This window comes from Canis lupus, chromosome 6 (genome assembly GCF_003254725.2).
Source record: "Canis lupus dingo isolate Sandy chromosome 6, ASM325472v2, whole genome shotgun sequence".
Taxonomy (NCBI): domain Eukaryota; kingdom Metazoa; phylum Chordata; class Mammalia; order Carnivora; family Canidae; genus Canis; species Canis lupus.
The window spans coordinates 63343658-63371317 of NC_064248.1; the positions used below are offsets into that span (position 1 = coordinate 63343658).

The window sequence follows — 27660 nt, forward strand, 5'->3', positions numbered from 1 at the left end:
CAAATACATGGTGGCTTTTGAAGATGTATCTTTAAAAGATGGTAAATCATATCAATAGTGTTGATATTATGTATGGAAGTGGTAATATTTTGGGTATATCAGATTACATAGATTATTTAATTTTCCTGTTTTACTTTTAAAAATGTGACTATGAGAAAAAATTTAAATGACCCATTTGCTCACATTCTATATTTATTGGACAGTGCTAGGCTTGTGCTGCTCTGCCCTGCTTCTGTCTCTGCACTAGAGTATAGGTGAGGCCCCCGAGGCCGAGAGGAGCCATAGAGCTACCCAAATTCCCATGTCATGTAAATGGTGGAGCTGGACTCAAGCTCAGATCTATGTGAAGCAGCCCCAGTGCTCCCACCTACTACAATAGTGTATCTCAACCCAATGGTGTCATTGGGTTCTGGCACAGGAGAGAACACTGTCCCAAACACTAAGTCTAATTTATTTGTTTGTATGTATGTATTTATACTCTAATACCGTTGTAGTTAACATACAGGGCCAAACACTAATTCTTAAAGGCAGGAACTGCTGGTTGCTTGAAGAGTTTTACTGAGTGTCCCTCAAAATATGTTTATAATCTGATGAGTTTTATAGTTTTATTTTTCAAATTTTATATTTCCCAGCATGTAAAAATAGAGCGTAGGCCATCGCAAAAGGAAACGGAACACAATTTACTGAAAGATTCTGTTATCTTTAATTTAAAAAGAAGACATTTAACTTGCAAATGTTGCCATAGATGTCTCTGCCCCACAGATGACGGAGCTGGAGAAACTTGTGAAAGATATTTCCTTGGTTGCTTTACCGGACTCTTCTGGAAGTTTCAGGCCTCGAAGCTCTGTGATCTCAGCTGCTTAGACGATAGCACATTCTACCTTGTTTCCTTATTTTGTTATTTGTAAATCTCGCTTCCCCAGCCCATGACCTGCCCCTCCAGGGAACAAGTAAGTTCAGTATTATTTATACTTTTGCTCACTGACGTCTTTTCCACCTCCACTATGATAAAGGTGGTAGCTCTGCCCAGGCACCTAATCTGTGGAAGTGGGGCACACTTATTTGGAGATTGCCTGGCATGCCCAGCATTCCTGACTTCTCCTTGAAGATAGTGGTAGACAGGAATACTCTGCTTACCTGGGGTAAAAAGACATCAGCCCACCTACCTACTTGTGGGTAGCCAAAGACCTCCCTTGCTTTTACTCATGGGGTCCTCCATTACTCTGTCCCACAGCTAGGCTGGACACAACTCTTTTCTTGAGGTTCTCAAAGATGTAACACAGCAGCGGTCACCAAGTAAACTGAGATGTGATCATTTTAATCTCTTTCTTTCTATGTAGCACTGCCACGACTGGCCAGAAATGGTACCCAGACTACTTAATTGCCTACGGAGCTACAGCTTGAAACTAATGAGCTGCTCATTAGTGCGCCCATTGCTTTCTCTTTCCTTCCTGTGGCTTCTGTTCCTGGTTTAGAAGCAGAATTATCAAGTTTTCTCCTAAGAAGCATATCTGTCCTACAGCAGTCAGCTCTTTGAACATTTAACTTCATCTTCCAAATCATTACAGAAAACACTTAATGGCTCTGTGCCCAGACCTGACCCCTGCAGATCCCATTTGCAATGACCGTCAAAGGCAGATGGATCACCACCAGTAAGTACTCTTTGCATTTGGCTTCCAAATATAGGAGTGGTTGGGCAACTGAGGGTCATTAGACTTTTCCAAATTAAATTCCTTCTAAGATCTATTTCTCTGATGCCGCAGAAGGACAGTATGTGCTCCTGACAGTGTATGTTAAGCTTAGAGGGACAAAATCCATGCTCGCATAGGGTATTTGTTGAGGAGAGAACAAGGAGACTGCCACCAACTGGGCTCTGAATATGGAGATTTTCCTATTCATCATGCCCATTAGGAATCAAAAATGATGCTCAAATCTGTTGCACAGTCCAATGCAGTATGCCACCTTGTTTTCTTTTCAACTAAATCTACCGCTAAGCTGTAGCTGCTGAATTAACTTACTGTAAGGAGGCTCTCCGTGTGGTCTCTGCTTTACATCAGGGGTCTCAACTTCATATACCTGGTAACAACAATGTAGAAGCGTGCAGTTGCTGGCTGCAAGGTATTAGGGAATTAAAAAGATTGTAATAAATTGGAGCTTTCAGCTTCACCCAGAAGAATGTAAATGTAGTCATAAGAACACACACATACTGCACTGGCCAAAGGAAACATGTCAGCTTAGATTCCCCCCTGAAAAGAGACCAGTTTGTGACCTTGCCTTCAAATCAATTCATTATATGTCCTTTGCAGAGCATGAATCCAAGGCTGAAACGTGGGGTAGGGAGGAGAAATGGAGTGGCAATTATTTTTTAAAATCTCTCTCATGATTCTGAAATCCCATCTGCCCCTCTGGTTGAGAATAATCAAATTCAACATTAAACAATTCTCACATAAAACATATTGGCCTCAAGGCATGCTCAATTCCCACTTACACTCATGAAGTGCATCCCCACATGTGTGTGTACTTGCTACTGGTTGCAGACCCAGATCACACTAATAGAAATCTGGTGTGATTGGAAAAGAATCGGATGTTTCTGGCTTTACGTCTGTTTGGAGATAAAGACTGCCTACCTGCTGAATTTCAAGTACTTCCAGCCTCTCCCAATGGCCTTGTTTTGATAACACTCTTTCCCCAGAATTGGAGGTGGGGTGGGGAGAAAGCACCCTCTGTTATTGCCAAAGTATTATTCTGGGTGTAAAGAAAGGTAGATTATCTTTAATTTGCTAATTTTGCCTGAAAGCTGTCAACCGAGGGTGAAGAAACTGATTCTTTTCAGTTTGCTTTTCAATTGAGATATTTTTCTTTCCTTTGCATTTTTCCCCCGTGACAAGCACTTATGGAGCAGCCCAGTTCTAAGGCTTAGTTGAGTCAGGTTGGGGTTGGTGAGCAAGGCTTCCTATAGTTGTGAAAGGTGCATCCAGAGATGGGAGTATAAGCCCAAGTTCAGATCTAGAGGAAAATACGACTGAAGATATACTTTCAGTGACATTTCTCCAAGTATTCAATGGCCAGCTGATGGTGGTGACAGGACATTGTCCTCTAATATCTGATCTCCCTTATTTGTAGAAGAATGGGACTTTTGAATTTTAGTTGGGCCCATGGGCTGTAAGGAAAAGAATATCTCAAGCCTCCCTTAGCAGCTTCGGTATGGCAATGTGACTGAATTCTGGACAGCAAGATATAAGAGGAAGTAATATGTACAATTTCTCGAAAGTGTCCCTAAAGGGAGGAGGTATGTTCCTTTTCCCTTTTCTTCTTCCTGCTGGTTAGTAGTTAAGTGGTGGGGCTGGGGGGGGGGAGGGGGGAGGAGAGCTGAAGCAGCTAGCTTGGGCCGTGAAAGGATTCTGGGAATGAATAGCAGGCACGATGGAGCAAAAAGGGAGGAATCCCTAACATCAAGGAGGGCCATGCCGTCTCCGGTCCCCCTGGACATTTACATGAAGACAAATGTCTTGTTTAGGGGGTGAAGGCAGGGAGGCAGTTTTATATTACTCACAGCCAAATCTTTCCTAGACTCGCCCACAAAGTATCAGGTGGATGCACGCTGGGACGTTCTCCTGCTATCCCTTTGAGGAAGAGAGAGTTCAAACGTCATCACTATTTCACTTGTGGGAAAGTCTTTCAGAGGGGGAAAATTCAGTTCTTCATCCCATCTTCCTTCTATTGTATCTGTGGCCCTTCTTTCCCACCCACGTCTCCAGCAGGTGCACCTCTCACTTTTTATCACCGCCACTCCCCACGGTACTTAACTGTATTCTTTTAGTTTAGCATGTTCTACAGACTGCAAGAACGTGGGGATGGAGGGCATCTTTTGCAACCCCTTCTCCCACTTTTCATGCAAAACAAAGCATTAAATTTCAGTCACTACATGATTGAATTAATATGAAATGCATTTTTTAACCCCACTCATCACACCACTTTCTATGTTATTTTTTTCCCACTCTCTTGAGATTTTCTGTTCTTTAGAGAAATTATCTTCACAGGAGACTGAATTATAACACTCTCTAAAATAGTGGCTCTTAACCTGAGGAAGGGGAAGACAGAAGAACTTTGGGGAGTCCATCAACCCTGCAAAGTTTTGTATGTGGGAATATGAGCTTTTGCCTGGAGGGAAAGTACATAGCTTTCATCAAAATCTCCAGAAAATCATGACCCCCACTGGCCTACGGAAAAGAAAAGAAAAAAAGAAGAAAAATTCTTTGGCTAAAATGACACCTAAAATTGGTTTTTGGATGGGGACAAGAGAAGGAACAAAGCCTACTTGGACAACACAGTTTATAGAGAAGATAAACCCACAAATAGATCAAAATGTTTTATATATCTAAAGTTGCTTTTTTTCTTTTTCAGGCTTAACTTTCTTTCCAAGGTTTTGAGGAATGACCTCAATCCTTAATCCCAACTGAAGAGGCAACCAAACAGAAAAGATCAAACATACACCGGGAATAAACTGAAGCAATGCTTTATTGCGACCACAAAGCACCAATTCAACAAGGCATCGACACACAGAGATTTGAACAAATGTCTCTTTGAACAGAGATGTAGCGAGCTCACTTTTTTCAAGTTCTTAAAAACAAGTACTCAAACCAGGAATCAAACAAAGCATCAGAGCAATTAAAAAAATACTACAACATCATGAAGGAATATATAAAAATATTCTGTACTAGTAACAAGGCTTCTTGATCTATAACTCTTGGCAAATTCCTTCAGAAACAAATCAGTATAAATACAAACCATAAAGTGAAAAAATGCTTTCTTCTTCAGAAACAAAAAGCCAATTTGAAAGTAAATCTATGCAGAAAATACTATTACCCCCTGTGGAAGAAGCTGAATGTGGATGGAGGTTCCCAAGACACAACAGAGATTCTCTTTTCAGAGGTTCTGCTCCTATAGGGGCCATGACACACGTTCATCTCAAACATCGCAGTATATCCCAGTGAAACCTTAATAAGGTCAAGTGGAAGACCCTCTATAAAAGAGGGTGTCGGCAATTCCATCCAAATAACACAAACTCTAAGGAGCAGAGGGATTCAAGGGAGACAGCAATCTCTTTTCTCCCCTTCCCCAAGTTTTCTTGTCTTTAATCTCACTACATCTGTAACCAGAGGATCATTCCATTCAACCCTTTTTCAAGGATTTTGGGAAAGCAACCTGAAGAAAATCCCTTTGGTGGGGAGGGGTGTCCAACCATGTCAAAGATCACTCTGTTTGACAAGCTCCACCAGGAAAACCATGCTGTCCACAAATCATCCTTGCTCCTCCTGGCTGAGTTCAGGTCAGCCGATGGATTGCCTAGTCTATCCCATAGGATAACGTTTCATTTGACTGAAATTCTTTACATATACACATGTATGTATTGTTTACAAAGTTTCATCACATGAAACTAAATTATGTCATAATGTATTTCTTGAGGTCTAAGACCCCAATTTGACTGTACTATGAAGAGTTGTTCTTGAGATGCTTTGTCTGCAGAGGTTTTACGTGATATTCGTAGATTTTTAGAGCAGGCCCCAGTTTTAACTGAAGTCCTGTCAACACGTCATTTCTTGTCATCAATAGCAGGGATTTTCCATCAATTTCCTATAATGGAAGCAAAGGGTGAAACCAACATTAAGTCCAAAAGCTCAAGGATAATGAAGAACAAAAGAAGTTCAAAGGGAACATATTGATTGTCCCCAAGCTAAAAACATTACTTTTTGACTTGGTTCAAATAGAAAAAATGGACTCCTCTATTTTTATGTTCCATCTTCCACTTTTATTTTGGGATTAAATACAATCCATTGCTGATCTCATTTTCAAGATCACATCCCTAAAGCTGCATCTTAAAAAAATGACGGCAAGTTTGGCACATATACCTGTAAGGATCAGAGATATTGCTTCTAAAAGAAATAATGACACTTTCCACTTATAAAATGTATTGATGTTTATGCAAAATTTCTGTGTACCTAATTCCTAAGAAAACTCTATAAATTAGGACAGATAGGGATTATCATTTTAATTTTATAGGCAAACCAAGGACCAAGGCAAGAAGTTAGTATGCCTAAGATCAAAAAGTTAGGCAAGGACAAGGAGGATTTGAACTCATCTACCTACATCCAAAGCTGATGTTCTTTCCATAATGCCCTTCTGTTTCTCTTGACACTTGGAAGTAAGTATGTGTGGTATAGATGAACCAATAGGGGTCAGAGCGTCCTAGGTTTTCTGGAATCTTGTCAATCACAACAATGGGCAGTGGAAAAATGATTCATTCTCTGTGAACTTCTTTCCTGTCCTTTAAAAGAGGAACCATCCTGCCTCAACTCGAAAATCAACCTCTCGTGTTGAGGGCCCTATCATACTTCCTCTCAGTGGATCCTCAAGATTCCAAATAAGGTTAGTGAGGGCAGGGCACTGTCCCTGCTCTCTCAGAGTCCACTTCCCACACCCGTCAGGTACCCAACCATAGTGCCCTGGAGACCACAAAGCTTTGGGGGTGAAATATAAACAGGCTTTCCATGAAAGAGATGTAGATCCCAAATACAGAAAGTGGTTTGGAACTTTTGGAAAGGAATCACTGAGAAGGATGCTGAATACACCACCTTATTTTTGTTATTATTATTATTTTTTTATTGTGGGGACAAGTGAGCTGGCTCTGAGGGGGGTTCGGGGCTTAAGAGATGGACCAGTTTTGCATGTTCAGTAAGCCTCGACATGTCTTATGCCTGTACCTACCTCCCCAAGTGATGGACAGACAAGGGGACATGCTGTATAACTGCAACTACACGAAACTTTGACTCCCTCCTATACCGACCCCAAGAAGGCCATCCCTCCAAACTCCCTTGTGTTTTGCCAGGCTATGAAGAAAATGTGCTTCATAGGATTCACTGTGTGGAGAAACAGCACTGGGCTAGTGGGCTCTGTGACCTTAGGTAAATCCCTTCTTTCTCTATCTCCTCAGTTGAGGGGATTTGGGGGTTTCTGACAGGATCCCATGAGATACTACTTTCGCAAATCCTCCCTGTGCTGTGAGTTATACAGTCACTTGTCATTATTCCGCAACAGGCCCATGTCCTCATATCATTTGTCAACCACCTACCATGAATCAGAGCAGAAGGACAAGGAATCACTTCTAACTGCTCTATGGTGTTTTTGAACTCTGAAAACCTTTAGTTTGCTGACTACTAGGAAAAAAGGTCTCACATTAATTTGTGAGAGACGACTATTGAAAAACATGGTGCACAAAAAAGCAGTTAGTTGACAGGGCAAGAGTGGAAAATTATTTAAGGATATGGGATTTGATTTTCCATGAAAAAAGATTTTCTTCTCCTTAGGCAGCTAGTAAGCCCAAAGACGCCCATCAGTGAAACCTGCTAAAGATGCAAGTTGGCAGAGGAGCTTTTAACATGCGGAGACCACGGTAGCAGTTCTGAAGTCACTATGAGGTCACAGGAATCTGAATCATAGGTCCCTTCAAAACTCATCATCTATCTCAGTTTGACTGCGATGAAGATAGACTCACTTGGAACACTTTAGACAACAGCAAAGTCCTTCCTGCTTTCCAGCTTCCCTTTGTTGTGGCTTGCTCATACTTAACTTCCTACATATTTTAAATAGGCATCAGGAAGAGATGACACTGCTTTCATTTCTACACAACAAGAAAACTTCCCTGACGAACTGAAAGTGAGTTTTGTTTTTTTTTAATCTTCGCTGGCAAAAAAGTCCTTTTACAACTCAGCATTTCTGTCAAAAGCCAAGTATGTCTGTGAAAAATGCTGAAATTTGGATTTTATTTAAGACAAAATGGAAAATCAAGTTTCATGCTCCAATTTGATTTTCCCTTTGTTCAGTAGCCACACTGCAGTTCACCTCACACTAGGGTTGGTAGAAGAAAGCTCCATCTGGGAATCCTCATTTTAAAAATTTGAAATGAATAGAACTCATATATACAACGAAACTTTCCTCTTCAGTCATGACTATAGTAGCTCAGATGAATGGCAGTGGAACATGAATGATTGAAATGTGAGCTTCCAGGGTCAAGCAAACTGCAGGCTGACCCCAGTTCTCCACAACTTATCATGTAACCTTGTGGAAAGGACTTGACTTTCCTGATCCTCACTTCCCACTTGCAAAATGGAAATAAGCCCCTGAAGGATTCTAGAGATTAGAAATGATTCATTCCTGTGAGGCACCTAGCACAGTGCCTGACAGATAGAAGGTTCTCAATGACTACAAAGTGGCAAGAACAGGATGTGTTCCAATTCCAAATCCATCTACTGCTTCATTTCTGGAAGTGTGCTCCCTGCCCAAATGCTACCCTTTGCCAAAGGCATGCAGGCCTATTCCTGTTCAAGTTCAGAAAATTTGGTGAGGTTAAAAAAAGCTCAAAGACTACATAAAAAATTTGTCTCATAAAAATTGCAAACACAGAAAAGTTCCTTGATTAAGGAAGCAAATCATTTGTTACATAACTTCTATAAAAGATTGAGATGCAAATGAAATCCAAATTTTGCCAGTCAGCATGGTATACTAGAATGAGCATGAGATTGGAAACTAGAAGACAGAGTGTCTGATGCAGACTCCATCATCAGTAATTTTCCACAAACAACCAGTCCTCTGTACCCTGGTCTATTTATTCGTATAAATGAAGGGGTTGGAGTGTGACCAGATCCATTTAAATAAATAAACATTTAAAAAAATCCCATGATTTTGCATGTACATCATGATTAAAGCCAAAAGGAAAAGATAATTCACATCTTGAGATCATGTTTACATACCCATGGTAAGGGATACTCATTTGTCAGTTTCGGCGAAACTGTACTTTGCTCTGTCTTCACTGAAGAGTAACCAAGTACCCACTGGACAATAATATTTATGCAAAAAATCTTTGCATACTTAATAAGTTCCAGCAAGTACTCATGCATGGATGGTTTAGAGATGATAGGTGTAAATTTCCAATGAGGGCCAGACCCTAGATGTAAAAATAAATGAGTGGGATCCTTCCATGTATTATTAGCTCAGTAGACTGGCATGTATTTTGGAGTAAGTCATTATTTTATTGTTTATCAGGTGGGGCCTGGGCAAGTTACTTAAACTCTCTAAGCCTCATTTCCTTGTCTATACGATGGAGGAAAAGTAGCTACTGTGCGTCACTGCTTGAAAGGATTATTGCAATAACACACGTGAAGTAGAATGCCTGATATCTACCAAGTACTCAATAAATGCCAGCTGTTAAAAAAAAAGTATAAAAGAATCTTCACCCATTTACTTTTCGCTCTTTCTCTCTGTGAGCCAATCTACACCTTGGTAGCGCTTACAATCGAGCCTAATTGTGATACGGTCTGTTGGAAATGTATGGGAAGAAAGATGAGGTGGGAAGAGAAGAGAGAGACAGACTAGGAAGAGTAAAAGAGTGGCTGTCAAGAAAGAGGAAACTGGTTAACAGCAAGGAAGGACAGGGAAAGTCAAGGAGAAGTCAATGGCTTTCTGATGGTAGGGCCCTGCGACTAACCCAGGAGACCATAGTTGTGTATTTGTGGTGGCCTCTGTTGTCCCAGATGTACTGCAGAGGAAAGAGGGCTCAGTTAACACCAGAAGATGGGCTGGAACCAAACTCTGCTGCTTCCTAGTTTCTTGTGTATCATCTGCCTCATTATTTCTTTCCCCTGTGAAATGAGAGGTTTGGACTAAGCTGACTTCTGTCCATTCTAGTTCAATACGTTCTCCGATTCCAATCCTGTCTTCGATGAGCACCAGACTCACCAGCCTTATGGGAAAGTCTCCCCGTGAAAGAACAAAGCACAGACTCCTTACCGATGACCTGGAGGCATCTGACGAAATAGGCTGTCTTTTTCCAGTCCAGTCTTCCCTGTCACATTTTCTAGAACTTTCTTTGTCACAACTCTCTTGCCATTCACTATCTGGCTACAAGTGGTGACCAGTCTGAAGTTTCCCATTCCACGGCTTACGAAGGGAACAAATGTCCCAGAGGAAGGGGGACTTGGTCTGGAGCCTGGGGAAACAAACGTGGAAAATCCTGTGTCCAATATGGGGATCACATCAAAGAAGGAGGAGTGAAATCTCCTGGCCTTACCCACATGACCAGTGGGAAAATAACTGCCTGAGAAGAGGTCTTTGTCTTCAAAGACATCTTGAAAGCCGCAGTGTGGCCTCTCAAACCGTGGTTCCTCTTTCAAGCACTTTTCGTCTCTGCAGTCGCCTGTATTTTCTGTTTTGATGCGGTTCCCTCCGGACTTGTCATAGTTGTTACGTTTCTCAGCATCAGACAACACCTCGTAGGCTTCTGTTACTTGTTTGAATTTCTCCTCAGCTGCCTCCCTGTTTTTTGGGTTCTTGTCTGGATGTACCCGAAGAGCTAACTGATGGTAAGCCTTCTTGATATCAGAGGGGGAAGCGTTTTGAGGCACTCCTAGTACTTTGTAGTAATTCACCATGTTTCTTTAAAGGACCTTCCCTTACTAAGACACAGAGTGTATTTTCAGAAGAACTTCCAGGAAAGGAAGATGGTGAACTACTCCAGTCTACGTCGAGACCCTTTAAATCTTATCACATGGTTGTTGGGACAAACTCTCTTCTGAGGGAGAAATTCCTCTTTGGTGTCCTCTACAATCCCCCTACCCCCACCTCCCCACAGCTCAGTGTGGGGGGAGTGACTATGAGCTCACCATTATCAGCCAATGACTCTCAGCTGATGCTCTGCTTGCCTTGCATTCCTATTGGTGGAAAATTTGAGGTAGACGATACACATATTAGGAAGATGTCACCTAGTTTAAAAATCCAACACTGAGATGTTTACAGAAAAAAAAAATCTACATGGTCCAAAAAGAAGTCTTTACCTCATTTGTTAAAGTAACAGAAGCAAAATGGGTCTTGCCCTTAAATCCGACACAAAATCCATTTTGGCTCATTGTGAGGGCTAATGCCTTCAGTGACTTAATGGGTATCTCTGTGTTATTTAATATTTGCTGCTGGTGCAAAGTCGATGATAAAGGGGCTCTATTACAAAAACATCTCGTACACATTTCTGATGAAGGAAAAAGAATGAAACTCACTTCATCAAATGAGGAAACTGGGTTACAGAGATGTCTGCCTAGATTAAAAAAAACCCCACTAGAATAGATACAAGAAACAGAATTAGAAGTAAAGACTTCCCATGTATGGTCAGATAAGGCTTTTTCACTTCAGCTATCTTTATAAAGTGAGCCTTTTTGAAACTTTACTCTGGACTTAACAAAACTAAGTAGCAGCATCACAACAGCAATGCTTTAAAAAAAGCACTGAAGACTTTGAGGCCCAAATGTAGCAAGGGCTGCTGGTTGCTCTTTTTTTCTGGGACCCACAACTGCACATTTCTCAGACTTCCTTGCAATTTGGTGTGGCCATGTGACCATGTTCTGCCCAAGGACATATGAGGAGATGAGGTGTGCCTCTTTCTGTGTGCACCCAGCCCATAAAACCACCTACATGTGCTCCTCCTTGCACATCCTCACCTATGTGCCCAGAGCACCAGAAGGATAGAGGAAGATGTCCCTGTCTTGCACCCAGCCTATAAAACCACCTACATGTGCTCCTCCTTGTACATCCTCACCTATGTGCCCAGAGTACCAGAAGGATAGAGGAAGATATCCCTCTCTTGCTCAGAATTACTTTACTCTTTATGCCAACTGAATGTTAATGTCTGGATATCTTGATTTGACTGAAGATGACTGAGCCTCCATCAACCTGGATTCTTGAATTATAGTAAGAAAAACACTCTCAAGACTACCATGGGCTGTTTACATGAATAAGAAACAAACTTCTACTATAACTAAGCCATTATACACCTTTTCATCTACTTGTGACAGCAATCGGTCTACTCTAATGTGCCATTTCCACAACTTTACCTTCATTTCTAGAACCTTCAATAATGTCATCAACCAGAAGAGTCCTACCCCTTGCAACACTTAAAGTCCAACATCCAATCTTATCTCTCACTTCTCACTCTCATTACACCCACTTTCACATTTCAATTCCACTTTCTCCAGGGTTAGGAGCCTCCTTCATACTCCTCTTTTGTATCAGTCTGTACCCCTTGGTTGGCCCTGGGAACCGTTCTTTTATATGCCCTCTCAAATTGCTCTCTTAGGCCATTAGTCATCCACTGTGCCCATGCCACAAACACCCCATCCAGGAGCAGTATAGCAATCCAGCTTTCCTGACTCCTATGCCTGGTGCATCTGCGGAAGAAGAGCAAGCTGTGAAGATGAAACACTACACAGGAGCCGTGTGCCAGTCTCAGCCGGGTCAGTAAAATTCCTCAGCAGTTCTTCTGCGTATCCTTGGCCAGCTGCCTCTCCCATCCCCCTTGGTGGCCACTCTTAGCCTTCACGTTCTCCTCTAGTTCCTTATTAAACCTCTCCCCATCCTGTCTGCTCCAAGTGCAGGAGCTTGCCTCTTGTTTGGCAAAGGGAATAGAAACTGTCAGGAATTCCCTTTAATGTCCCTGGGGACAAGGGAAATTTTAGCTACATCCTCACCTATGCCCCCAGAGCACCAGAAGGATAGAGGAAGATATCCCTGTCTTGCTCAGAATTAATCCCTTCATATTCTTTTTAAAACAAAACAAAAAAAGAGTTGAATATTTTATTGACTCAACTGAATTAACTGAATCATATACATTATGGCCAGCATTTCATTTTATTATGGTTAAAATATATGTAACATAAAACAGGCCATTTTAACGAACTATTTTTAAGTATACAAGTTAGTGGCATTAATTGTATTCACAATGTTGTGAAATAATTACCACCATCTATTTTTTCTGCTTTTCTATCACCCCAAACAGAAACTCTATTAAGCAGTAACTTACCCCTCTCTTAACCCTTGATAATCTCTAATCTATTTTGTGTTTCTATGAAGTTGCTTATTTTAGATATTTCATAAAAATGGAATCATACAATATTTAAGTGGTTTACTTCACTTAATGTAGTGTCTTCAAGGTTCATCCATATTGTAGCGCATGTGAAAACTTCATTCCTTTTTCTGGGTGAGTAATAGTCCACCATATGTATATACCACATTTTGTTTATCCATTCATCTGTTCATAGATGCTTGCGTTGTTTCCACCTTTTGGTAATTGTGAATAATGCTGTGATGAATATTTGTGTACAATTATCTGAGTCCCTCTTTTCAAAGCTTTGTTGGGAAATGTTGAGCCATATGGTAATTCTATGCTTACCTTTTTGAAGAACAACTAAACTTTCCTACAGCAGCTGCACCATTTTATATTCCCAACCAGCAATGCATGAGGTTTCCAATTTCTCCATATCCTCGCCCTTCCATACTCTCTGATCTCATTCTTTTCCTTATCCTCAGGGGGTTTTGCTTTATTTAACTGTCCTCAATTTCATTCCATTTTAACCTGTCTAATTCTTTTGGCTACTTTCCTGCATGTAAATAAGTTTGAGTGTCTCCTCTCTTAGAAAAGAACCCTCATGCCTACATGACCCTCCAGCTTGTCTGCCTCCCACTTGTCTGCCTCCCACTCATTCCTCAACTTGGACCAAACAGTCCTCCACTTTCCAGTCATCCACCCTCCCCATTCCCAACTCCACTGAAACTCTACCATCACTCAGACCCCACTGGGGCTTCATCTTTTTGAGGTAATTGACCTTGTTAACCATTTCATTTCTCTTGCAACTCGCTCCTTCATTGGTTTCTGTACAATCTCTCTTTATTGGTTCTCTCCCTACCTCCCTGAGTATTCTTTCTCAGTTGCTTTTGCTAGTTGCTTTTCTTCTTCCAACAATTAAAACCTTGGCATTCCCCAGGGTGCTGACCTTGGCCTTCTTTTAGGCCTTTCTAAATGCCTCTCTCATTCTTACTCCTCCTATGACTGCTGACAACCTCATATCTCTGCCTTGAAGTCTCACTCTCCCCTCAGAACTGTCTGCTAGATATATACACCTGGATGTGCCACAGGTCTTCAAATGCCATGTGCCCTAAACTGTGCCATTATATCCCTTTTACAACTTACCTCCCACAAACATCCTGGTGAATGGCACTACTTCACACCACCCAATCTAGAAACTTGGCAGTCACCCAGGTCCCTCCCTTCCCCACTTGTGGGCGGTGAGATTGGTTTGGGGTTATGGTGGAGAACAGGGATGAGACAAATCTTCAACCTCCATTGACGATGATTCACTGAATTCTTCTGGCCATCTTCCCCAGATTTTCTTACCCATCTTTTCCTTTCCTCAGTAGAATTGTTGTAGCAACTTTCCCATCTTCTATCTCCCTGTCCTCCAATCTACTCTCCACATTGCCACAAGACTGATCTTTCAAAAACACAAATCCCATCCTGACACTCACTTCCCACTTAATATCCTTCTGTGGTTTCCTAGGGCCTTTCAGGTGAAGTCTCTTTTGGGTCAGGCAAATGAAACTATCTGTACTCTGGACCCCTGTTTATCTTTCAGGCTTATCCTTTGACGTTCCCTGCTTCACACCTCTTACTCCAAGGCACTTGGAATTCTCAAGATAAACCGCATTTTCTCATGTCTTCATGCCTTTGTATTTGAGCTTCCCCTGCCAGGAATTCTGTGCTTCCTTCAAATGGTTCCCATACATATAATGGTTTCTGGTAGTTTTGTTAAAGTAAAACAATACTTGTAATAGTGAGCATTATTTACTTCAACAGTTTTGTATTCATTTTAATGAGTGTTAGAAAAAGCTACAACAATTACTGAAACACCTGAATGAGTGAATATGTCACAGAAGCACCATGTATGTTACCTGGCTAAGCGATAATGTCTTATAACTGGTCTCATTTCAAATAAATGACTTAAACAATCATCTGAGATTTGTGTATTTGTTTATAGAAATCTGCTCTATTTCAATAAAAAACTCAAAGGGTCCTTTCACTATCAGCCAATTTTCTTAGCTATTTTCTTATTGTTAGCATCATCCATTTGCTTTTTTAACTATTTCCTAAATATTTATAAACTGGAAGGACATATTAGCAGAGTTTGAGTTACCACTTCTCCTACTGATTACGTTATAAAATATTTTAAGCATTTCAGAAATCTTCAGCTATTAAGAAATATCAGATATCAAAGCACCTTAACTATTTTCAGTAGCTAGTATTATAAAATGCTGATAAAGTAATAAGAATTATTTCCAGTTTGTGGGCTTCTAACTGGTCTTACTCAGAGCTGGATTTACCATGAAGCTAATGAAGCTTAACTTTTGCCTTAGTAATTTTGCATTCATATTTTCAAAATTTTTTCCCCAAAGAGGGCTCTTAAAATTGTAAAAGCTTTAGGCCTCCCAAAACCTGGATTTGTCCTGAGTCTAATTAGAAATATCTAGCAGAGGGATGCCGGGGTGGCACAGTTGGTTAAGTATTGGCCTTTGGTTCAGGTTCTGATCTCAGAGTCCTGGGATCGATCCCCACATGAGGCTCCCTGCTTAGTGGAGAGTCTGCTTCTCCCTCTCTCACTGCTCCCCACTCCCAGCTTGTGCTCTCTCTCTCTCTCTCTCAAATAAATAAATAAATAAATACCCACCAGAATTGGTACAGTTGAAATCCATCTGGTGATGACTTAGGCCACTAGGCTCAGAGTTGCTCTGATTGGCCTCCCCACTTTACTGCTCCATTTGGAAGTAGTGTTATTTGGCAATTTATAGCAGTGAGAACTTTTACTCACATTTGTGAAGTCAGTGGCTTCAGAAAGTTAGCAAATAGTCATCTGAAAAAAAAATGCCAATCTTTGCATTTCAAATGAATGGCTTAAACAACCAGTTGGGCATTTCAGAGTAAAATACTGCTTATATGTAGTTTGGGGAGGTAAGGAGATAATAGAGTAAAACTAGTCACCATGAATTGCATATTACCTAGTGATACATATTATTTTGTAAATCAAAATCACTGACGTTACTCACTTGTAGGTTTGAGGAATCTGAACAATATGAACTATATGACACTGATTGGCAGATCACTGCCTTCCATCTACTTCATATATAATCTGAGTATGTGAATCAGAGAGATGAAGACATGGAAGTGAAGTGACTACACTCCGAGGGGCAGAGCTGTCTGTGAGCTGCATGAGGGTCCAGTCTGAGGGGTGATGGTGCTGTACTGGACTGCCAGCATTCCTTAACTGGGAACTAAAAGCATAGTCAGTAGAGAAGCTTTACACCAGAGAATGGTGCTCATTTAGCTTTCAGAGGCTGACACAATAAGCCTTGTCTTAAATGTTCTGTGAGGAAGTTGGAGATGCTTTGGAATGAAGTTAATCACAAGGTTCTTTCTCTCTCTCTTTTTTAAAAAGATTATTTATTCATGAGAGACACAAAGAGAGAGACAGAGACAGAGAGGCAGAGACAAAGGCAGAGGGTTTGGGACTCGATCCTGGATCCCAGGATCAAGCCCTGAGCCAAAGGCAGATGCTCAACCACTAAGCCACCCAGGTGTCCCTCAAAAGGTTCTCTAAAAAACTAATGCTCTTGGGACACCTGGGTGGCTCAATGGTTGAGCGTTTGCCTCCAGCTCACGGTGTGATCTCGAGGGTCCTGTGATTGAGTCCCACACCGGGCTCCCCATGGGGAGCCTACTTCTCCCTCTGCCTGTGTCTCTGCCTCTCTTTCTCTTTCTGTGTCTCTCATGAATAAATAAAATCTTTTAAAAAATTAAAAACAAAACAAAACAAAAAAACTAATGCTTTTAGGAATGTAACATCCCTGAAGTATCTTTAACTCTTGAAAACCAGGCAACCCATGTCTATGGGGAAGTGCCAATTTTTTATCACCTAGTCACCAAAATTCAACTGTGTATATATATCATCCCAAGTAGTTTTGTGCTCTGTGCTGTGCATTGCAAGCATACTTCATGAAGGCCAATTCTAAGCTAACATTTTACTATTAAAACAATAGTTTGAGCAATATTTTGTCTGTCTAAATCAACATTCACTTTATAGAAATTGGGAGTCCTAGAAAGACAAACACTTCAGGATCTTCCAGTGACCAATGTCAATCAGGAGAAAAGAAACTAGGAATCATGTGAATCATGTGCTCTGCACCACAGCATGTGAGATCTATCTGCCAGAAGACACTTGAGAAAACAGCCACCACCCCATGGGAAAGAGAGTACTGACAGAGTTGTCATTACTGTCTCCTTTAGAAAGAACTCCAACCGCCTCCTGCTCTTACTGGCCAGTGAACCCTCTGGAGCACCATGCTAACGAGGTCAGCCAGCCAAGGAAGAGGGATATCACTGGCCAGAAGAGTAAAACAACTTGAAATACACACACTATTGACACTGGGCCATGGAGGGTGGGGCAAGGGGCTGGGCAGGGGCTTAAACCTTCCCTCTCGACAGTTCTTTTGGCTTATAGTTGTGGCTCACACAGTAGGCTCAAAAGAGGTTTTCCAGAAGAAAACTTGATACAGATCATTACACCAGAAGGAAACTTACTGGAAATCACTGTCATGTGGCAGTGTGCCTGCACAGAGAAAAGGAGATTATGCAAAGATCCCCAGCTTAACCAGATGTTTCATACCAGAGGAACATCGGAACATTCCTGCCCTTTGGACAAACCTCGCTCAGTGGCCTGACATCTTCCAAGGAGGCATGCTACTAGAAAGCCACATCTGTGTCTGGTTGCTACAGCAACAGACCACACCACAAAGACAGCTATTCTCCTGAAAGTCCGCCCAGCTAAGGGTGGGCATGTCTAGCATCACTGTCACTATCTTAGCTCTAAGTTCTGATGACAGTTCTGGAGGCTGGGAAGTCCAAGTTCACAGTGCCAGTGTGGTCAGGCTCTTGGTGAGGCCCTTTCTTCTTGCTGCATGCTCACATGGCAGAGAAAGTTCTTTTCAGGGTGCTAGTCCAATCACGAGGGCTCCACACTTATGATCTCATCTAAATCGACTGATCTCCCAAGGCCCACATGTTAATATCATCATATTGGGAGTTAGGGTTTCAACATATGAATTTGGAGGGTGGGGCACAAACATTCAGTCCACTGCGGTTGGCCATGAAACTAAGCTCCCCACAACATTGACAGTTCTACTATCCTTTTTAGACCTGCCCTTTTCCAAGGTGGGGTAGGGGTACCCTCCAGCCCTGTCCTGCTTCTGTCCAATGGCAGGCCAAAGCTTTTCCTGAGGAGATTTCAGGTCTTTCTTATTGTTTCTCAGCTACCATGAATTGGAATATGTGCCTGGAAGGGTCACATGTTTAGGCTGGGGGTGGTCTCAGTCTTCCCATCTAGGGTGAACTTGAGGTTTACTGACAGGAAGATCCTTGAAGGCGAAACATGAAGCTTTCTAAGGCATGAGGCAGGGTAACGTGGTAAAGGATCCTGCTCCTTAGTCCTCATGGAAATCACAGTGACTACTTGTCTTATCAGGCTGAACCTGACCAGTGGCCTCTTCTTGCCCTTCCTCCACCTCCTTTAAAGAGAAGAGGAAAGACACGGAGAATTACATAGCAGGGGGAAGATTTGGATCACTTTCAGGGAATAATTTAGACGAACTCTCTCCTCCACCCAACCATCCTTCCATGAGAATGAAGGAGCTTGAGCTTCTAGACCATGCTTACAAAACACCAGTGCCTTGGGAATTCACTTCTCAGGCTCCTGAGTTGGGCTCAGCACAGTAGCAACATGATGCCCTTTCCCCACTTAAAGGACTTCTGAATGAAATGCTTTTAGAAAGTTTGTTCCCTTTTGCTTCTCAGTATTCTAATGCCAGAGTGATGTCATCCCTGGGAGAAAGGGCCCGCTTCTGGGCCAAGCTCAGAGCTGGCCAGCTCCATTCTGAGGTCCTGCACAGAATCTGGAAGGCCCAAAGGACACCCCCTCCCCTCAATCTGGGACATCTGCCTCAGAGGAGTCTGAGTAAAAGCCCAATCTGAAAAATGCTTTTGGGCAGCTGGGAATTTGGCCAAGAGACCTTTCAGCTAAACCCTTTTTTGTTGTTGTTGTTAACCTTTTACAATATTATTTAAATTTAATTTTAGAAGAGAATTATTCAACTGTAATGACACAAATGGGTATTACTCCATTAAAAACTAAGATAAAATATGTTCCAGCTGATAGGCCTTTACCTTTCAACCTGAGCTATTCTCCCCCACGATTTTATTATAAAAATTTTCAAACATAAAGTTGTAAGAACATATAGTGAACACCCACATGACCACCATGTAGAGTCTACAATTAGCATTTTCCTTAGTTGCTTTATCATGTCTATTCCTCTACTCATTCCTCTATCCAATTACCAAGCCATATTTTGATATTTCAAAATAAGTTGTATAAATCAGTATATTCCCCTAAACACGTTTATTTGCATACTACTAATTGCTTAATAGTTTTTATAGTTCTTTTGAGTTAAAATGTAGAGACTGTGTAACACACAAATCTGCAACATCGGTATATACCAGTGCATATGCAGTGCATCTACTGATGCATATACATATAGCCCAATTCCTCACCAAGACACAGAATGCTATCATCACCCAGAAAGTTCCTTCATGCTGCTTTCCAGCCATCCTCCACTCCCACCTACCCAGAGGCAACCACCGTTTTAATTCTCACTACCTAGGATGCATTTTCCTGTTCTCAACCTTCATCTAAATGAAACTGCTATCGTCTGAATGTTAGTGTCTCCTCAAAATTCATATGTTGAAAAGTATTCTCCAGGGGGTATTAGAGGTAATTGGTAATGGTGTTAGGAGGTCTTAGGAGGTGATTATACAGATTAGTGCCCTTAGGAAAGGAGCCCCAGAGAGCTCTCTCACCCCTTCCTCCATGTGAAGACACAGCAAAGAGACAGCTGTCTAGGAGGCAGGCCCTCACCAGACACCCAGACCAGACACCCAGTCTGCAGTCTTCTTTATCTTGGATCCCCAGCCTCTGGAATTGTAAGAAATAAATGTTTGTTGCTTATAAGCCACCCAGTTTATAGAATATTTGTTATAGCAGTTCAAATGGATTAAGACAGAAAGTGTTCAGTCTGAACTCCTGTGTAAGGGGTTCTCTCACTCAGTGTGATATTTTGAGATGCATCAAACTGCTTTATGTATTACTACTTTGTTCCTGTGTGTGTGTGTGTGTGTGTGTGTGTTTAAAGATTTTATTTATTTATTTGAGACAGAGAGCACAAGCAGGGGAAGTAGCAGAGGGAAAAGCAGGAGGCCTGATACAGGACTCGATCTCACAACCCTGGGATCATGACCTGAGCCAAAGGCAGATGCTGAACTGACTAAGCTAGCCAGATGCCCCTAGTTTGTTCCTTTGTATTACTGGGTGGTATTCCATTGTGTGACTATACCACATTCTCCCAGGGATGGACACTGGGCTTCCAGTCTGGACTATTATGAATAAAGCCACTAAGAATAATTTTGTACAAATCTTTAGCAGACATATGTTTTCATTTCCCTTGGGTAAATACTCAGGAATGAAACTTCTGGATCATGGGGTAGATGTGTGAGTATCTGACATCCCCTACCAATAATATAGAAGAATGTGTTTGTTTCACATTCTCACAAACATTTAAATTTATCAATCTTTCTAATTTCAGCTATTCTGGTGGGTGTGAAATGATTTAAGCTGCTATTTCCATAAATTTTCCAAAGTAACAACAGCAACAACTATATATATATAAAGAGAGGGAGAGAGAAAGAGAGATCAGGTTTGAAGAAAATATTGAAGGTGGTTTAGAGATTAAGATATATATGTCTCTCCCTCCCTCTCCCTCTCTCTCTCTCCTTCTCTATTTATTTATTTATTTATTTATTTATTTATTTGAAAAGCTCCGCTAGCCAAACCCAGTTTAAGAGAATCAGAGATGACTAAACGGATATGGGAAAAGCAGCCAGATACATTCTTCAATTTACAATTCTATCAATTATATTACAATACTGGAAAAGTAAATTTAATGCTTAGAAAACTACAGCCTTTGCTGATAGGGAGATAGGATCTCTGTTTTCCTACAGAGCTGGTGTGGTGTGGATCACAACATGCTCCCTCAATTTGCTTCCTCATGGTCAAGGTCCTTGAGCACCAAACCTATAGAGCTGGCCCAGCCTAAAAAAATAGGAGTCAGGAATCCCCTAGACAATGGAGAGGGACCCCATTACTCCTCCCTCTCTCTTTCCAATACTAACCCTGGACCTGAGGAAAGGGAATTAACACTTTGGGGGCATCAACACTGTGTCAGGACCTAGCCTAGGCACTATACATACAAAGTCCCTTAATCCTTACAACACCACCCTATCAAGTTGGTATTGATAGCCTCGTGTTATGGAGGTGAAAGCAAGACTCAGAGAAATAAAGTAACTTGCCCAGGGTCACACGGAGTTAGAAGAACCAGGATTTGACTCTCAGTCTCTACTTTGTCCACCCTACCTGGCTAAGCACCTGGAACCCAAATTGGAGGGGCTTCCTAGCTTGGTTGGTGCTGGGGCCAGTAGCAGATGGTGCTGCATGTTTCTAGTCAGACCTGTTCCTCATTTCCCTTTCTCCTCTGTTTCTGCTTTCCAGTGTATCTGTGGTGAAGGCAGGGCTGTCCTATCTCTCAGAAGATGCAGATGTAAATGAGCTTTTGCCCTCCTCCTTGCAGCTGTAACTGTGTCCCAGGGCATGGGTTTCCCTCTCTCAGGAAAGAGCCATTAGTTTTCTTCCCTTCCCCATATGATTGGAGTGTGATGTGGAGGACATGCAGAGTCTCACACATCCCTCACTGCTCTCTGGTCCTCTTCCTCCTCATTCCCTCTGCCTGCTGGGGGGAAGAGGTAACTGTGTTCATCATGTGTTTCTCTAGACTGACTTACCTGCTCCTGAAAAGCACTAGCTTGCTCCTCAAATCCTGCTGTTCGGAAATAGTTGACGACATCCATCACTGCCCAGTCTGCAGGATCTGGAGGCCTCCCATTCTCCATGGAACTGCAAAACACAAACCCAGACACTTGTGGCAGAGCATGCAAGAGTATGGCCTGGCTCACCACTCAGTCTCCTTGGGGCAGGCCCTGGCCAGCCTGCTCTGGCCCTCTTTTCCCTTAGAACCATGGCCCTCTCTTTCCGTAGAGGCCCAGATCCCAGTTTACCTCTCTCAGGACCATAATCATTCTTGTGTTTCTTGGGTTCAGGACAACATTATTCTTACTGGCTCTTACTCTTACTGTTTTCCTAATAAACCATCAGACCCTTCATATGAAGTACTTCCTCATGAATTGGTTTCTAACCCAGAGATATTAGGAATGGTTCTGTGATTCTTGGCAACTCATAGGATAATACTCATATTGAATTAAGAACACCAGGCCCCTGTACAATATGGCCCCCAAGTACCTGTCTTTTCCCATCTCCTACCACCTTCCCCATCCCCATACATCCTCTCTACAGCTGTGAATCTACAGAGCTAAAGCTATTCCCCAATATGCTGTGCTTTTTCACAGCTCTGGGCCTTTGCACATGCTGTTCCAGCCACTTACAATGCCCCTTCATTTGTCTCTACTTGACACAATCTAGCATTCCTACCTACTTCATGCTAGTTCCCATGCCACCTCCTATGTGAGGCATTTTCTGGCCCCACCAGGGAACTGTTTAAGTTATAACTTCCTCTGCATTTGAGAACTCATCATTCAAACTCATTGCAGCACTTTCCACGCTGGATTATATATTCTACTTATTGGACAGTCTTTCCCATTAGTGTGGAAGATGTGGGCTAGGGATATACACCTGGTCTGAAGCATTTTATTATTCCTAGTGTCAAGCATATATTTAGGAACTCCAATATTTTTTTTAAATTTTTATTTATTTATGATAGTCACAGAGAGAGAAAGAGAGAGAGGCAGAGACATAGGCAGAGGGAGAAGCAGGCTCCATGCACCGGAAGCCCGATGTGGGATTCGATCCCGGGTCTCCAGGATCGCGCCCTGGGCCAAAGGCAGGCGCCAAACCGCTGCGCCACCCAGGGATCCCTAGGAACTCCAATATTCACATGACTAGATGATGATCAAGTATCTGAGAGGTCCTACAGATAATCTACCTCACTGGATTTAGAAAGGAAGGATAGGAAAAGTAGAATAGAGCAAGGACCCACCATTACTATGACTTTGCCTCAGTTCTGTTTCAGGAGTATTTGTCTGGGTTTCTCTACACCTCATCCAAAGAGATTCTTCCAGAGTGTACATGTAATCACATTGCTCCCCTGCTTAAAATCCATCAAAAGCTTTCCATTGCCTTTAAGATGAATTCCAAATAGCTTAACTTGGCTTAGGAAACCCTTCAGAATAAAGCTCTTGCCATCTCTCCTGCTAAGAATACACTATTGAGCAAACAGACATGGTCCTTACTCTTGTGGATCTACAGTCCTTTGAGGATTGACAATGAGCAGTAATCATACAACTAAATGCACAGCTGCACATTGTGGTAAGTGCTATGAGGGATAGGTATACTGTACTATGGCAGTTTAAGGGGTTAGGGGATGGATTCTGGTGGAAGTTTCTCTTGGGGTAAGGTCTAGGAAGCAGCCAGAAGTTAACTGTATGAAATCAGGAAAAGATTATTACAGGCTCTTCATCAGGAAATATATACTTTAAGGGGCCATGCAGGTCTTGGAAACCACATTGAGGAGTCTGGATTTTTGTCTATGAGCAATGAAACTTGCTAAATGGTCTTATGTAAAGGGGGTAACCTGATCAGATTTTCATTTTGAAAAAGAGAATTGGAAATGAGCCAGAGGGGAGGGAAGGGGTGGTCTACTGCAGTCATCCATGCAAGAGATCATGGTGATACAGTCTAGAGTGGTAGCTATGGACAAGGAGAGGGAGTGTGTGGATTTAAAAGAATTTTAACCATGAAAATCAGCATGACATAATGGCAGACTAGATGTAGAGAATGAAGGAGAGGGAAGTATCATGGAACTGGATGGATAGTGGTAACTTCATTTAGATGGCACTGCCAGGTTTAGTTGAACCCACTGAATTTTAGGTACCATCTACATCCAAGCAGAGATTCAATGTGGGATATGAGTCTGGTGATCAAAGCAGATGAGTGGGCTGGAGGTATACATTTGGGAGACAGAATTTTTAGATAGTAAGTGAAATCTTGGGAGAAGATGAGAAGAAAATTGGGCCTAGAACATGGGGGGGGGGGGGGGTCAGCATGCTGTGAAAGTTGAAAGGATTCATGTTACTTCTAACAGAAATGAAATTGCCCAGACTTTGAGGATTCCTGAAAACCTTCAAACATCCAAAAGTCAAGACTAGCTGCACCTCTGCCTCATCCTCAGCATAATGTTTTTCTCATAGTAGGAACTTAAAATATTTGATTAAATAACAAACTTCTGTCTTAACTCAAGACAAGAGAGCCTTTAATCAATGGCACATAGGATCAATGATTTACCAACACAATACTTAATTGAGAAACAATGCTTACTAGTTAGTAGTGTTTTCCCTTTTGTGCTTAGAAATTGTGAATCTATAAACACTGTATGCCCATGAACACATGTACTCATATATATGAATGCTCACTACACACACACACACACACACACCTTCCTACCATTTAACAGATAATATACATGGGGAAAAAAAACTACTTGCACCCTAACACTGCCAAATATTAACTATGTATGTTGAAGTCAAAGTTAAATGGGTTTTTAAAAACTACCCAAATGCTAGGATTTTTCCATCATCTCATTAACATAGGCAATCATGAGCTTGACACTGGGCACTCCCTTTAAGAAAAGTACCATTTTCCCTCCCTCACTTGCTTAATGTAGGTTTGAAGAATATTTAGAAAGGAGTTGATTGTTCTAACAAATCTTTAGGTTTGCTAATCAGCTCTCTTCTCGCAGTGAGCAGAGAGTCCCATCGGATATACATTTCAGTGCCCTAGAAAACATCTGAATTCACTCTCCCTGTGGCTGACTTCAATTAACTGCCTTTCCTCATAAAGAATAGTTATCTAATTGTAAAAACAAAGTATGCTACATTGTAATTTTAGGATGGAAGGCTTTGCTGATTCTTCTTCCGCTGGGGGGTATGACATCATCACTTCCATAATTGTGAAATATTCCTGAGTATTAGCAATGCGGGAGAGAACAAAGACTTTACAATACTGCTGACAGTGTACCCAGAAGAAGAGGAGCACTGGACAACCAGGTACTCTCTCTTATTTAGGGTAAGGAGGCCCATGCAGAAGAAACAAGGGGCATGAAACCAATCCGTGCATTCAGTGATCCACCCTAAGTTTAGGCCTGATAACAAAAATCCCCCAAATAACTTAGAAGACCAATCACAGTGTTCGACTACTCACATCCCGAGAGGAGAAACCTGTGTCTCTTCATCTCTTCAGCTCTCCTGCACCTAGCGCAGGTCTGAGGTGCAGCATTGATGCAAAGCAAAGCTCTGTTATGTTAGTGGACAAAGAACCAGAGAGTACATAGAGTCTACAATACGCTTTTCATACATTTCCTATTATCAGCCTCTTAACTCGTCAACTGGCTATGGTAACCTGTTTTTAGGAAACTAAGGCTCAGAAAAGTTCAGAAACTCACCCAAAACCACACAGTAGATAAAGCCAGAATTGGATTCCATGTATGCTTTGCTTCCAAATCGATGCTTTTCCACTCAACTCCTTGATACAACAAATATTTACTCTAAGCCTACTGATTTCTCAGTCCATGGCTAGACGCAGGGTAACAAGGCTAGGAACCATAGTCCCTGCCCTCAGAGAGCTAGCAATCTGGTGGGGGAAGCAGATATATAACAGCTAACTCTAAGTAATACTAGAATTGAGTGCTGAACAAGCACTATACTGAGGACGCACTCACTGGAGGGCCCAGAAGGTCCTGCCTGATTCGGACACCTTAGGATCTTCAATAGCAATTTTGAAGGGCATCTATTGCTCCAAACACATCCTAAGCTGGGCCTTGAGAAGGGATGGCTTGCAAAGGCAGGGACATGCAGGCACCTATTGTTACTTCAAGGTTGTTTATGCTGCTTCCAGTGGTTTTGGTAACGGGTTTTTTTTTTTTTTAAATATTTTATTTATTTATTCCTGAGAGACATAGAGAGAGAGAGAAGCAGAGATACAGGCAGAGGGAGAAGCAGGCTCCATGCAGGGAGCCCGATGTGGGACTTGATCCTGGGACTCCAGGATCACGCCCTGGGCCAAGGCAGGGATCCCCTTGGTAACAGTTTTAAAGAGAAAACTGGAGATCAAGGTCAACATGAAGGTGGGACTTGGGGAGGGTGGAGTGCCAAGCCTACAGGAAATTTATGAGTACATTCCAGAAGTTGGATTTAAGTGTCACCCTGCCCCACTGGGAATGCCAGACATCTCCTAAAGGACTGCTAGTTGTGCCCAAACTGAGACACTTTGTTCCCTTTTAAATGGACCATTCTCTCCAAACCTTTTCTTATAATTTGCGCATGTCAAATTCCAGAAGGCATTTAAATGGCACTGTTTAAAACACCTCCCAGATGGTGGTTCCCATTGTGGCTGCTAATTTTGCACAGATGAAATAAGACGGCAGATATAAAAGTTCCATTATCGTTTGATATTTATTATTCACCATCATCATAGCAAAATGTTTCTTAAAATACAATGTATAAAGATGATAAATTCATGAATATTTTTCCAGGCATGGGATCTTTAAAATATATACATATATGTGTATATATTTTAACTTATTATAAAAACTTAGCAGGAAATGAAAGACAGAATTTATCTATGATCCCATCACTTAATCAAACCAATGTTTCCATTTAACCCAGTCACCATTGAGTCCCTGTGCATATGGGTCAAGTACATCGTATGTTGATAAAAATTATATCATGCATGGATAATTCACACCGGGAAATAATTATCCCTTAATTAAACAATCACTTCACTTTTAAAGAGAGCTAGAGACACAGTCATTGGGACAAAAATGCAATAAATAACAAATTTGGCAGATACATGCAGATAGAGACTTTATTGTGTTTTTCATATTGGTACATTATAATTTTAAGCGCTAGCAGCAGAAGTCTCCATTTTCCCTTTACACCTTAGTGAAGGCAGGTGGAACATAGCTGAAACCCTTTTTCAGAATCTAGCACGTGTATAGTTTTTAGTACTCATGATATGCTAGATTCTGAGGATTGATCAGACCAAAAGGAAACTGTGGATAAATATAATCCATGTGAGATTTCAAAACTCCATTACACTCATTAATTGCATTTCTGCTTTAATGTTCAGAGCAAAAGTTATTTTAGACACTAGTTAATATTATAGTGATATATTTACCACATTACTCCTTTTATAAAAGTAATTCTCAATGTTACTTATGTTTCCATTCAGAAATGCATTCTAACTTTGTACTGCCTTAATCTTTGTAATTTATTTTCAAAATTAAATTAAACTACTCTTTGCCCATATCTTAAAACAGCCTTTGGCTAAAAGCAACATAATTCTGATCGTAATAAATTAATATTGATATTTTTTTTGGCCTATGACATATCTAATAATGAAGGAACTAATTGAGCTTTAGTTTTATCTCTCCTCCTTTCTTCCTCTCCCTTCAACCAAACTAGCAGGGATCTGGCTAAAAGGCTGGCCTAAAAAGAGAAAGGATGATTCA

At 41.5% G+C, this 27660-nt stretch overlaps 1 protein-coding gene across 12 annotated transcripts in view; it reads right to left on the reverse strand.

Annotated features, from left to right (window-relative positions):
* Positions 1 to 4500: 4500 nt before the first annotated feature.
* Positions 4501 to 27660, reverse strand: part of SAMD13 (sterile alpha motif domain containing 13) — a 59960-nt gene continuing 36800 nt past the window's right edge. For 8 of the 12 annotated variants that reach the window (XM_025417842.3, XM_025417839.3, XM_025417838.3 and 5 more), the window contains 2 exons: positions 21866 to 21977; positions 4501 to 5634 (listed from right to left, as the gene is read on the reverse strand). In XM_025417842.3, the coding sequence (XP_025273627.1) occupies positions 5491 to 5634; positions 21866 to 21977 (256 nt within the window). In that variant the 3' untranslated portion in view covers positions 4501 to 5490. The other 4 variants (XR_007411555.1, XM_025417840.2, XM_025417841.3 and 1 more) reach the window with 4 other exon arrangements.